Source organism: Triticum urartu, chromosome 4 (assembly GCF_003073215.2).
Source record: "Triticum urartu cultivar G1812 chromosome 4, Tu2.1, whole genome shotgun sequence".
NCBI classification, from domain to species: domain Eukaryota; kingdom Viridiplantae; phylum Streptophyta; class Magnoliopsida; order Poales; family Poaceae; genus Triticum; species Triticum urartu.
The window spans coordinates 81,689,203-81,701,539 of record NC_053025.1 but is presented as its reverse complement, the minus strand read 5'-3'; the positions used below and the strand labels follow the sequence as shown (position 1 = coordinate 81,701,539).

Here is a 12,337-nt window from a genome sequence, read left to right as displayed (position 1 = left end):
AAGTTCATCACATCATCTAAAGATCATCGCCGATGGAAGTTCATGAACATAAAAGTAGTGCAAGACATGAAACATGATAAAAGTAGGAATATGAAAGGCATGGCACGATGGCCACATGCACGGAATCATCAAGCAAGAGCACCCCCGCCAAAACCACCACCTCCGCCATAACCACCACCACCTCCGCCAAAAGCACCTCCTCCGCCAAAACCACCACCACCACCTCCGCCAAAACCGTCATCGCGACCACCACCACTCTACCAGATCGGAGTGACTGGGGTCGACGGAGCAGGAGTCGAGCCACCGGTCCCCTACATGTTTCAGAAAAGATTCTAACGGTAAATATGATATGATAGTGTTTCATGAGCGAGAACTATTTGCTAGTAGTTAGGCAAATGTACTAACCGAACCATCACTGCCTAGTGCCACCCATTCATCGAACGTGGGCACGTGTGGGGGTTCTCCCGCAGGTGGCGGTGGGGGTCCCATTTGTGGTGGATCCGTGCGGTTAGTCCAAGACGCCAACATAGCCTGAATGTTAGTTAAACAAGCAAACTAGAAGATCAGAAGGAATGAAAGTGCAAAAGTTTAGGTTGGTTTTAAGAGGGCAAAACTAACCGTCATCATCTGACGGTTGTAATCATCGTTTGCCTTCACTCATTTCAAGTACTCCCGCACCTCGAGATTCCTATGCTCGACAAACTCCTTATATGCCTACATAATTTAGGTTGTTTCTAAGTGAGCAATGCTGAAAATAAACTGAGAATGCAAGATAGAAAAAGATAAAGAGGAAGTACTTACAACATGCTGGCGGGCTAAGGGAGTCTGTGAACGCCCCGTACTCTCTAACTGGCTCGGGTTGCTAGCCCGAAGCCGTGTGTACGAGATCGACGGAGTGATCAAGCCATCGAAACACGGATACCGGCCATTCTTCTTCCCCTGGATGGCCACCACCGCCGTGTCGTCGATCTGAGACTGGGCGACCTCAGCAACAGGAACATCCGGATGCAACTCCTGATAGTGATGAATGTAAGACCCCAGGTGCTCCTCGGTCTTGTCGTAGTACTAGCTCTCGCCCTCCTTGCGATGACTCCGCTCGCGGGCCAGCTTCCACGACTCCATGTCTGATAGCGGCCTCTTCAACTTGTCCTCCTACAACGTCAAATAGAAGTCAGCCATACATAAGAACATGACGTAAGGAAGAACAAAAATGCATCATGCACATAGATATACCTTCATGGCCTTGAAGCCCCAGTGGTTCCTGTTTCCTTGGCTGTGTGACCCGTCGTCTCCACGGTTAGCCCGGGCCTTGATGCTCTTGGCAGCAAACTCTGCATCAGCGCCGAGCCACCTATCCACCAAACTCGCCCATCCGTCATGCCTTCCATAGCACCAACGAGGAACAACCTATGCAAATTTTGGAAGCATGACATGTGAGCACGAAACATATAGTTGACTGCTTGAAACAATGAAAAGTTAGTAATAGTTACCATCATGAACTGCTCCTTGCTCAAGGTAAGTCGTAGCTTCTGCGCTTGAGTTTTGGGCATCTTTTGGTGCAGGTAGTAGTGGTAGTACTGCGAGACGGCAACCCAGCGCACCTCGTACTGCAACTGACGAGCTTTCTTCTTCGCAGCCGCAAGCAAGACCACGTCGGCTCTGGCCTTGTGCTCGTCAAGAACTCTATAGAGTTGCTGCAATCATGCAAAAACCAGAAGCAAACAAGGCATGAGTTGAGTGATTCAATGATAAACTATGAACGAAACTGAAGACAAGTGATTCAGAAGAGAACTTACCCAAAATTTGGTGATCACGGCCTTAGCGGTCGTCCCGTACTCCGCGTTGCTGCAAGCCTCGTAGTGGGCCCAGCTCATGGCCAAAACCCGCTGCTGCGGGTCCCTGTCTGGCCGCGGGCAGAATAGGCCAGGCCAAAACTCCTTCAACAGGACAGTGATAAGGCCGTTCGGTTTACGGCCCTTTCCGTGAAGGATCCAGTTTCTGCAAAAGAATCAAATGATTGCCATGTGTACAATAAGAAAATGTTGTCATGTGTTGAAAATATGATTGAGAGGCACTTACTCTGTCCCCACAGGTTCAATGAGCCACTTGTGCTCCTCGATAGAAGGTGGTGTAGGTAGTCCGGCATTACCACGCAGCCACCCCTGCGAAGAACCCGGTGGCAAGTCACCCCACAACGCGGTATCAACCTCCCCTCCACCCTCCTCGGCCTCCTCCTCACCCTCCTCCTCGGCCTCCTCCTCCTCACCCTCCTCCTCGGCCTCCTCCTCCTCGCCATCAGGAACATACTCCTCCTCCTCAGACTCAGAAGGTGCCTCTGTATAGGAGGGCATCGAAGAAGACCCTCCTATTTTAGACACGGCCCGGAGTTTTTTTCCCCGGTTGCCTCTCCCCCCACCTCCTCCTCCTCTAGGGGCTCTTCCCCCACCGCCTCCTCCTCTAGGGTCTCCTCCCCCGACCCCTCCACCTCCCTGTGAGGTGTCATCCTCGCGTAGTCGGGAGGGAACCTTGTGGGCTCGTCCACTCCGAGTAAGTCCTTTAAATTTACTGAGGAAACTAGCGCCGCTGGACTTGCCCATGATTATTAAACCTGCATTGAGAAGAGAATAAAAAATTAGTAAGGATATCAATTAAACAAGCATACAGGAAAAACATTAATACCAGAAGAGCACATTAAGCATACTATTGTAATATCATTAAAAGAACTTACATTTTCTAGAACCCATATGAATCATCACTATTGTAATCTATTTGTGGACCGGTCTCATCATCACTATCACGCATATCTTCTTCGTTGTCTGACGGAGGTGGAGGCTCTTCCTCATCGTCAGCGTCTTCATTTAACTTTTCAAGCATAATTATGTCTCTTTGATTCACAACTGCCTCACCATCAATCCGTGCGTCGTCGTCGTTTGGGTCCAGGTCAACATAACCCAAGTCATCATCCTCGTTGTTTCGGACCACGTCATCATGTTCCTCTTGATAGAACACTCCCTCGTATGTCATGGGGTTTATGTTGTAGTAATCATCATCGTTCGGGTCCGGTAGCTTACCATGCGGCGACACCTTGAACACAACTTCCCAACCCTTTAGGTACTCTTTCTGGCATGGGTAAGGCAGATAATATACTTGTGTGGCCTGGGTAGCGGCGATAAAGAGATCAGCTCTGGCATAGACGGTAGATGGTTTAACTTCAACTAAACCAACAGAAGGCGTATGTCTCAGACCCTTTTTGGGGTCGAACCATCGGCATTTGAACACAGTGAGACTTAGGTGTTCGCGGCCACGTTTGAATGTAAGCTCATATATTTTTCCTACCCTTCCGTAGTAATCTACTTCATTATCTCCTTCAGTGAAGACTCCGGTATTTATGGTTTTGGGATCAGGCCGACTGTTCTGGTGCTCCTCTGTATGGAAGCGATACCCATTCACATCATACTTTTCGCATGTCATGACGACAGGATCAAAACCCATGGAAACCCATCTCAATTCTTCATCCATTGATTCGGTCGGATCATTTCCCTACAAGTTTAATTGAAATTATAGGGTGCATGAGTTTAATTGAAATTATAGGGTGCATGAGTTTAATTGAAAGTGTGAAAAATTACTTTCTTGATGAACCACGCAACGAAATTTTTCCTTCCATCAGCACCCTTTCGGAGAAGAGCAAGTGCCTCCGCTTCAGAAGGAGGCAGCATTCCCGTCCATTCTTCTTCAACGAATCGACTACAATAAGAAAAGCGGTATAAGAACTAGGCAAAGTGAACATAACAAATTGACTAAAAGAATGGTGCAAAGGTATTACCTCATCCACTCATCCTCAACTTCCTTGATGTTGTGCAAGATATAGAACATGACATCCTCCCACTCATCTCGTGGCATGAGATAAGATTTCGAGCATCCAGCCCTACTACCTTGCCCGATGAATAGAGGCAACTTGGGTTTATACTTGGGTTCTTCTGTATTGTATCGAGACACCTTATTGTGCAACGTGGGAACATGGTCCGGATAGTAGGCTGTCCTGAGGTCTGCCACCTCCTCTAGGATAACTGCCTCAGCTATGGAAGCTTCAATCTTAGCTTTGTTTCCACATTTCTGTCTCAGATGCTTGTTCTGTCTCTCAGGGCCGTACTGCCAACGATTCTGCACAGGGCCCCCCAACAAAACCTCGTTCAGGAGGTGCAAAAGGAGATGTGTCATCGGAGTAAAGAAGCCTGGCGGGAAGATCTTCTCTAGCTTGCATATCAACTCCGGCGCCTTCTTATGCATTTCTTTTATCTTCTCAGGACATACTTCTTTAGCACAAAGCGTGCGGAAGAAACGGCTTAACTCCGCAAGCACACGCCAGACACGCTCGGGAACATAGCCCCGAACCATCACCGGCATAATCCGCTCAATCCATACATGATAGTCATGACTCTTGAGCCCGGTCACTCTGCCCGTTGAAAGATTGACCCCCTTACTTATATTCGACGCATAACCATCAGTGAACTTCACGACGTGTTTCAGCCACTTGAATGTCTCCATCTTATGATCCTTTTTAAGTACGAAGTCAGCATCTGGCTTGAACCAAGATTTTCGACTGCCTGTGGGAGGCTGCATGTGTAGACGTGGTCTATCTTAAATATTCTGTTGATCAACTCTAGCATTAACATTATCCTTTGTCTTATCAAGAATGTTGAGGATCGTGTGAAAAAGGGACTCTGCGACATTCTTTTCGGTGTGCATCACGTCTATGTTGTATGGAAGTTTGAGGTCCTTAAAATAGGGAAGCTGCGTGAAGGGGGTAATGTGAGTCCAGTTGTGCGTCTCACCATATCCTTCAAAAAATTTCCCTTTAACTTTTCCTTTGCCCTCGCCCTCGTCTTCGCCTGTGGCTTTGCCTTTGCCTTTGCCTTTGCCTTCCCCTCACCGGCAGGCTTAAGAGCTTTCAGCTGAGCAAGCACATCCGCACCAGAAAATGTTGGAATCTCATTTACTTCATGGACAACTTTGCCTTTTGTGAAGTTCTTCTTGTCTTCCCTATCAGGATGGTCTGGAGGGAGGAACTGTCGATGCAGGTCAAATGCAACATACTTGCCACCCTTCTTCAGCCAAATGAAAATCAAGGCCTGCATGCACACTGGGCAAGGCATCTTTCCACTTGTACACCATCCGCAGAACAAGGCATAACCGGGAAAGTCATGCATGCAATATTGTAGCCAAACTTTCGTCAAGAAATTTTTCTGCAGATCTCGGTCGTATGTCAACCTCGGGAAGTACCAAGAATGGTGCAAATCATCCACCAACGGCTGCATAAACACACTCAAATTCTTCCCCGGATATTCAGGCCCCGGAATTATAAGCGATAGGAACATGGTCTTGCGTTGCATTATGGCGCCGGGAGGGAGATTCAGCGGAATAACAAATACGGGCCAACAGCTGTATGGATTAGATGACATACCATATGGATTGAACCCATCACCTGTTATAGCAATTTTGACATTCCCAGCCTCGGCTGCTTCCTCCGGGTACTCTATATCGAATGACTTCCATGCTTCACCTCCTGATGGATGTACAATTTTTTTTGGATTGTACCTTTTCCCTTCCTTGTGCCACTTCATCATTTTGGCAGACTCCTCGGTGATGAAAAGGTGCTGCAGTCTTTTTATAAAATCAAGATACCGAAGAACCTTCACAGGGATTTTTAGCTGCTGCTTCTGACCATGCTTATCGACCACCTCAATATACCGAGAGGAACCGCACTTCCTACAGTACTTGTCATCCGCATACTCATGCCTAAAGAAAAGGCAATTCTTTGGACAAACATGTATTTTCTCATAGTCCATCGAGAGCGCCTTCATGATTTTCTTCGTACCGTACATGGTTTTCGGCAGTTCATGGCCCTCAGGCAGGCTGTTAGCCCATACTCCCAGAAATGCTTCGAAGCAACCTCGGCTACAGCCGTACTCAGCCTTGACTGCCATCAGTTGCGAGATGGCATCTAGCACAGACAGCTTGGCACCCTCATAGAGAGGTTTCTTTGACGAGGCCAAGATTTCCAGGAAGGCCTTTGCGGTTTCCTCCGGCTCCTCCGGTTCATTCGCTGAATGTGACGGAGGTGTCGGCTGTGCAGCAAAGACATCATCTAGCATGTCTCTAACCCCATCGTCCTCATAACCAGCGACGCGTTGTCGTATCACATCCTCTCTACCACGGTCCCGCTGGGCAAAGTTTATCGGCATATTAAAGTTGGGCATAAATCCATGCGTGCGAAGGTGCTTAGTCATCTCACTCTTATCTCTGCGGATACGCCTCTTACATCTGGCACACGGGCATTCTGGCACCATCCTCATTGGACTATGGAATATCTCTTTCAAAAACACATCAGTTTTCTCGACCCACTCTGTTGTTCCTTGATTCCGACGGAAAAACCCACTATACATCCACTGATTATCTGCCATCTCTGCTTTACTGGAAGCCACACAACAAAATTAAGGATTCATTTAAATTACTCACATCAATATTTTATTTTTTACAAGGTTGACGAGAAACGACATTTAATCCACCTACATCTCTAATAGGTAAAGATGGGTCCTAATCCCTCCCGAGAATGTGTAGATTGAGTACGTTGTCCATGCTCTACCCCATTCCGAGACAAAATTTCGGCAGCACCTCCCTGCTGTTCTCCAAATACACGTCTCGGCAAAATGCCAAGAGAATGTGCATCCGGAGAACAACAGGGAGGCGCCACCGAAATCCTGTCTCGGAACGGGGTAGAGCATGAACAACGTACCCAATCTACACATCCTCGGGCTGTCTGTGGAAAGCGCTGGACAATCCAAAAGAGCTGCGGTGATAAATATGCAATTGAATGCATATTTATCGATGCAACCCTTTCGGACGGGAGACCTAGGTTACGCGACTTGATGTGAAAATTTAATCTAGTGACATGGAAAAAAAGTGGACGAGGTCATGGAATTGTTGCTCACCCTCCGATGTAGTCGATCAAAGGAGATGGACGATCGTGGACCAACACCTCCAACGTCGACAATCACTCCACGAAGATGGAACACCACAAATCCTGTTAATTACACCGAGTGAAAAAAATTTAGGTCATCACCTCACATTAAGCATTGATACTTTTAACTATGAAAAAAAATCATGTTTCGTCAAGTGTCAAATTTTGTCCTACAATTTTTTAGCAAGATCATCATGATTAAATAACCACTCATCCTATCATAATTTTGCAGCACATCTCACATAGCTACTTAACATTAAGCACTGACACTTAAAACTATGAAAAAAATCTTATTTTGTCAAGTGTCAAATTTTGTCCGGTTCAATTTTTTTGACAAGATCATCATGATAAAAATAATCACTCATCTTATACCAATTTTAGAGCACATCTCAAATGACAAGATCATCATGATAAAAATAATGCAAACTAACAATCTAACATCCTAACATCCAACATTCAACTATATATCAACCTAACAACCTAACATCTAACCTAACAATCTAACATCCAACATCCATCCATGCATTCATTCATCCATCCAACAGTAGAAAAAATGCAAAAAAATGAAAAAAAAACGCAGCTCACCGAGAGGGGCGTGGCAGGGGGCGAGGCGGGTGGAGGGGATGGTGAGGCAGGGGCGGTCGGGGACGGGAGGGACGGGGCCGGACGGAGCCGCGGCCGGCTCTAGGAGCCGCGGCCGGCGGGCCGGTCGGGAGAGGCCGGGGCGCCGGGGTCGGGGGAGGCCGTCGCAGTGGCGGGGTCGGGGGAGGCCGTCGCAGTGGCGGGGTCGGGGGAGGCCGGTGCAACGCGTGGTCGGGGGAGGCCGGGGCGACGGCGGGTGGAGACGGCGGCGCCGGCCGGTGTGGAGGCGGGGGAGGCGAGGCGGCTGTGGAGGCGGGGAGGGCCGCGCGGGCGTGGTGGAGGCGGGGAGGGCGGCGGCGGCAGGGGGAGGTGGGGGGTGCGGCGGCGGCAGGTCGGGGTGGGGGGTGCGGCGGCGGCGCAGGTCGGGGTCGGGGGGTGCGGCGGCGGCAGCTCGGGGTGTGGGGGAGACAGTGAGTGGATGGGGGAGAACGCGAGTGGATAAGGTCAACTATGCCGACGGCATAGCTCAGGGCGCCACGTGGCACCTATGCCGACGGCTTAATCGTAGGCATACTTTTTTTTCTTTTTTATTAACCACGTCACCGATCCGCGTATAAGCTTCCCTATGGCCGCAGCTATGCCGTCGGCATATTTTTATTTTTACTTTTCTTATTTTGTATAAATTTTGTAATGTTTTCTTATTTTTTATAAATATTTTAATGTTTTCTTATACATATTTTTTACATGCAGAACATTATTTAAAATGTACCGTACATTTTCTTTAATGATTCGAAACATTATTTTTAATGACATGATATTTTTTTTATATTGTACAACAATTTTCTAAAATATCACGTACATTTTTTTCTATGGTCTCGTGAAAGGTGATACATAGGAGAGCAACTAACTGAGGGGTACCGTTACCGAGTGCCTGATCCGGTAACTATGCGAGTGCCTGATCCGTCTACTACCGTGTCATCGCCGTCCGTGAGGGGGGCACACCCCGGAGACACGAGCCGCCTCTTCGGACATGCCACCACACCACCCCGCATGTATGAGGGCCCAATGCGACGCTCCGGTGACATTGCTACCCCCCCCCCAGGGCCCCCGACCCGCCTAACCCTGTAGCGTTTGACCACGGGATCTAGCACTTTGACTTTGCACGGACAGGATTTGACCAGTGGACCTCTCCACCCGGTTGTGTTAGGTCAGCCCATAGGAACACTTTGGAGCAACATCCGGGCCAGACCCACAGCAAGATCCCCTCCGTGTAGACCCGACGCGTCCGTTTCCCCCCTCCAAGTGCCGGCGGTGGCGCCGTCCGTGAGGGGGGCCAAACCCCGGAGACGCGTGCCGCCTCTTCGGACATGCCACCACACCACCCCGCATGTATGAGGGCCCGGTGCGACGCTCCGGTGGCATTGCTACCCCCCAGGGCCCCTGTCCCCCTAACCCTAGAGCGGTTGACCACGAGATCTTGCCCTTTGACTTTCCATGGACAGCTTTGAACAGTGGACCTCTCCACCCGGTTGTGTTAGGTCAGCTCAGAGGGACACCTGGAGCAACATCCGGGCCAAACCGCACTACATCCCCTCCGTGTAGACCCGACGCGTCCGTTTCCCCCTCCAGGTGCCGGCGGCGGCGCCGTCCGTGAGGGGGGGCACACCCCGGACACGCGTGCGGGCGTTTGCAACCGCCACAACACTTCCAGACTTGTGAGAGGCCGCCTACGCAAGATTTGGCGGCATGCTAGCCCCCGGAGGCCGCCGGCCACAGCCGTAGACGCGCGAAGGGCAATCCGCGTAGAGGGAATTTTTCGGATACTTCTCCATCACCAAAAATTATGAAAAAATATTCGTTCCTATAGCACATGTGCCCACGTCGTGCAAAAAAACTCATGATTTTATCGCGCTCCGAGTATTTAATAATATTCACGCCGCATCGTTACCGCAGAATGGCTACTACCGTGTCATCGCCGTCCGTGAGGGGGGCCACGCCCCGGAGACACGTGCCGCCTCTTCGGACATGCCACCACACCACCCCGCATGTATGAGGGCCCGGTGCGACGCTCCGGTGGCATTGCTACCCTCCCAGGGCCCCCGTCCCGCCTAACCCTGTAGCGTTTGACCAAGGGATCTAGCCCTTTGACTTTGCACGGACGGGATTTGACCAGTGGACCTCTCCACCCGGTTGTGTTAGGTCAGCCCATAGGAACACTTCGGAGCAACATGCGGGCCAGACCCACAGCAAGATCCCCTCCGTGTAGACCCGACGCGTCCGTTTCCCCCCTCCAAGTGCCGGCGGTGGCGCCGTCCGTCAGGGGGGCCAAACCCCGGAGACGCGTGCCGCCTCTTCGGACATGCCACCACACCACCCCGCATGTATGAGGGCCCGGTGCGACGCTCCGGTGGCATTGCCCCCCCCCAGGGCCCCTGTCCTCCCTAACCCTAGAGCGGTTGACCACGAGATCTTGCCCTTTGACTTTCCACGGATAGGCTTTGAACAGTGGACCTCTCCACCCGGTTGTGTTAGGTCATCTCAGAGGGACACCTGGGAGCAACATCCGGGCCAAACCGACATCTACATCCCCTCCGTGTAGACCCGATGCGTCCGTTTCCCCCCTCCAGGTGCCGGCGGCGGCGCCGTCCGTGAGGGGGGGCACACCCGGACACGCGTGCCGGGCGTTTGCAACCACCACAACACTTCCAAACACATGAGAGGCTGCCTACGCAAGATTTGGCGGCATGCAGGCCCCCGGAGGCCGCCGGCCGCAGCCGTAGACGCGCGAAGGGCAATCCACGTAGAGGGATTTTTCGGATACTTCTCCATCACCAAAAATTATGAAAAAAAATATTATCGTTCCTATAGCACATGTGCACACGTCGTGCAAAAAAACTCATGATTTTATCGCGCTCCGAGTATTTAATAATATTCACGCCGCATCGTTACCGCAGAATGGCTACTACCGTGTCATTGCCGTCCGTTAGGGGGGGGCATGCTCCGGAGACGCGTGCCGCCTCTTCGGACATGCCACCACACCACCCCGCATGTATGAGGGCCCGGTGCGATGCTCCGGTGGCATTGCTACCCCCCAGGGCCCCCGATCCGCCTAACCCTGTAGCGTTTGACCACGGGATCTAGCCCTTTGACTTTGCACGGACGGGATTTGACCAGTGGACCTCTCCACCCGGTTGTGTTAGGTCAGCCCATAGGAACACTTTGGAGCAACATCCGGGCCAGACCCACAGCAAGATCCCCTCCATGTAGACCCGACGCGTCCGTTTCCCCCCTCCAGGTGCCGGCGGTGGCGCCGTCCGTGAGGGGGGCCAAACCCCGGAGACGCGTGCCGCCTCTTCGGACATGCCACCACACCACCCCGCATGTATGAGGGCCCGGTGCGACGCTCCGGTGGCATTGCTACCCCCAGGGCCCCCGTCCCGCCTAGCCCTGTAGCGTTTGACCACGGGATCTAGCCCTTTGACTTTGCACGGACGGGCTTTGACCAGCGGACCTCCCCACCCGGTTGTGTTAGGTCAGCCCATAGGAACACTTTGGAGCAACATCCGGGACAGATCCACAACAAGATCCCCTCCGTGTAGACCCGACGCGTCCGTTTCCCCCCTCCAAGTGCCGGCGGCGGCGCCGTCCGTGAGGGGGGGCACACCCCGGAGACGCGTGCCGGGCGTTTGCAACCACCACAACACTTCCAAACTCGTGAGAGGCCGCCTACGCAAGATTTGGCGGCATGCTAGCCCCCGGAGGCCGCCGGCCACAGCCGTAGACGCGCGAAGGGCAATCCGCGTAGAGGGAATTTTTCGGATACTTCTCCATCACCAAAAATTATGAAAAAATATTTTCGTTCCTATAGCACATGTGCCCACGTCGTGCAAAAAACTCATGATTTTATCGCGCTCCGAGTATTTAATAATATTCACGCCGCATCGTTACCGCAGAATGGCTACTACCGTGTCATCGCCGTCCGTGAGGGGGGCCACGCCCCGGAGACACGTGCCGCCTCTTCGGACATGCCACCACACCACCCCACATGTATGAGGGCCCGGTGGGATGCTCCGGTGGCATTGCTACCCTCCCAGGGCCCCCGTCCCGCCTAACCCTGTAGCGTTTGACCAAGGGATCTAGCCCTTTGACTTTGCACGGACGGGATTTGACCAGTGGACCTCTCCAGCCGGTTGTGTTAGGTCAGCCCATAGGAACACTTTGGAGCAACATGCGGGCTAGACCCACAGCAAGATCCCCTCCGTGTAGACACGACGCGTCCGTTTCCCCCCTCCAAGTGCCGGCGGTGGCTCCGTCCGTCAGGGGGGCCAAACCCCGGAGACGCGTGCCGCCTCTTCGAACATGCCACCACACCACCCCGCATGTATGAGGGCCCGGTGCGACGCTCCGGTGGCATTGCTACCCCCCAGGGCCCCTGTCCTGCCTAACCCTAGAGCGGTTGACCACGAGATCTTGCCCTTTGACTTTCCACGGACAGGCTTTGAACAGTGGTCCTGTCCACCCGGTTGTGTTAGGTCAGCTCAGAGGGACACCTGGGAGCAACATCCGGGCCAAACCGACAGCTACATCCCCTCCGTGTAGACCCGATGCGTCCGTTTTCCCCCTCCAGGTGCCGGCGGCGGCGCCGTCCGTTAGGGGGGCCACGCCCCTGAGATGCGTGCCGCCTCTTTGAACATGCCACAACACCACCTCGCATGTATGAGGGTCCGGTACGATGCT

At 52.1% G+C, this 12,337-nt stretch overlaps 1 protein-coding gene across 1 annotated transcript; it reads right to left on the bottom strand.

Annotated features, from left to right (window-relative positions):
* Nucleotides 1-1,065: 1,065 nt before the first annotated feature.
* On the bottom strand, nucleotides 1,066-2,194 carry LOC125554622. Its single transcript, XM_048718123.1, has 5 exons — nucleotides 2,080-2,194; nucleotides 1,797-1,998; nucleotides 1,491-1,694; nucleotides 1,234-1,407; nucleotides 1,066-1,152 (listed from the first exon to the last, which is right to left on the bottom strand). Exons 2-5 carry the CDS (start codon nucleotides 1,872-1,874, stop codon nucleotides 1,066-1,068), a joined length of 543 nt encoding a protein of 180 aa, XP_048574080.1. The 5' UTR covers nucleotides 1,875-1,998; nucleotides 2,080-2,194.
* Between the last annotated feature and the right edge of the window lie 10,143 nt (nucleotides 2,195-12,337).

Excerpts from the sequence above, each read along its gene's own strand:
- LOC125554622 (XM_048718123.1), bottom strand. The coding sequence starts at position 1,874 with ATGAGCTGGGCCCACTACGAGGCTTGCAGCAACGCGGAGTACGGGACG. Across the intron at positions 1,408-1,490 it reads GCAAGGAGCAGTTCATGATG|GTTGTTCCTCGTTGGTGCTA; the intron begins GTAACTATTACT and ends AAATTTGCATAG. Across the intron at positions 1,153-1,233 it reads GGGGCTTCAAGGCCATGAAG|GAGGACAAGTTGAAGAGGCC; the intron begins GTATATCTATGT and ends TTGACGTTGTAG.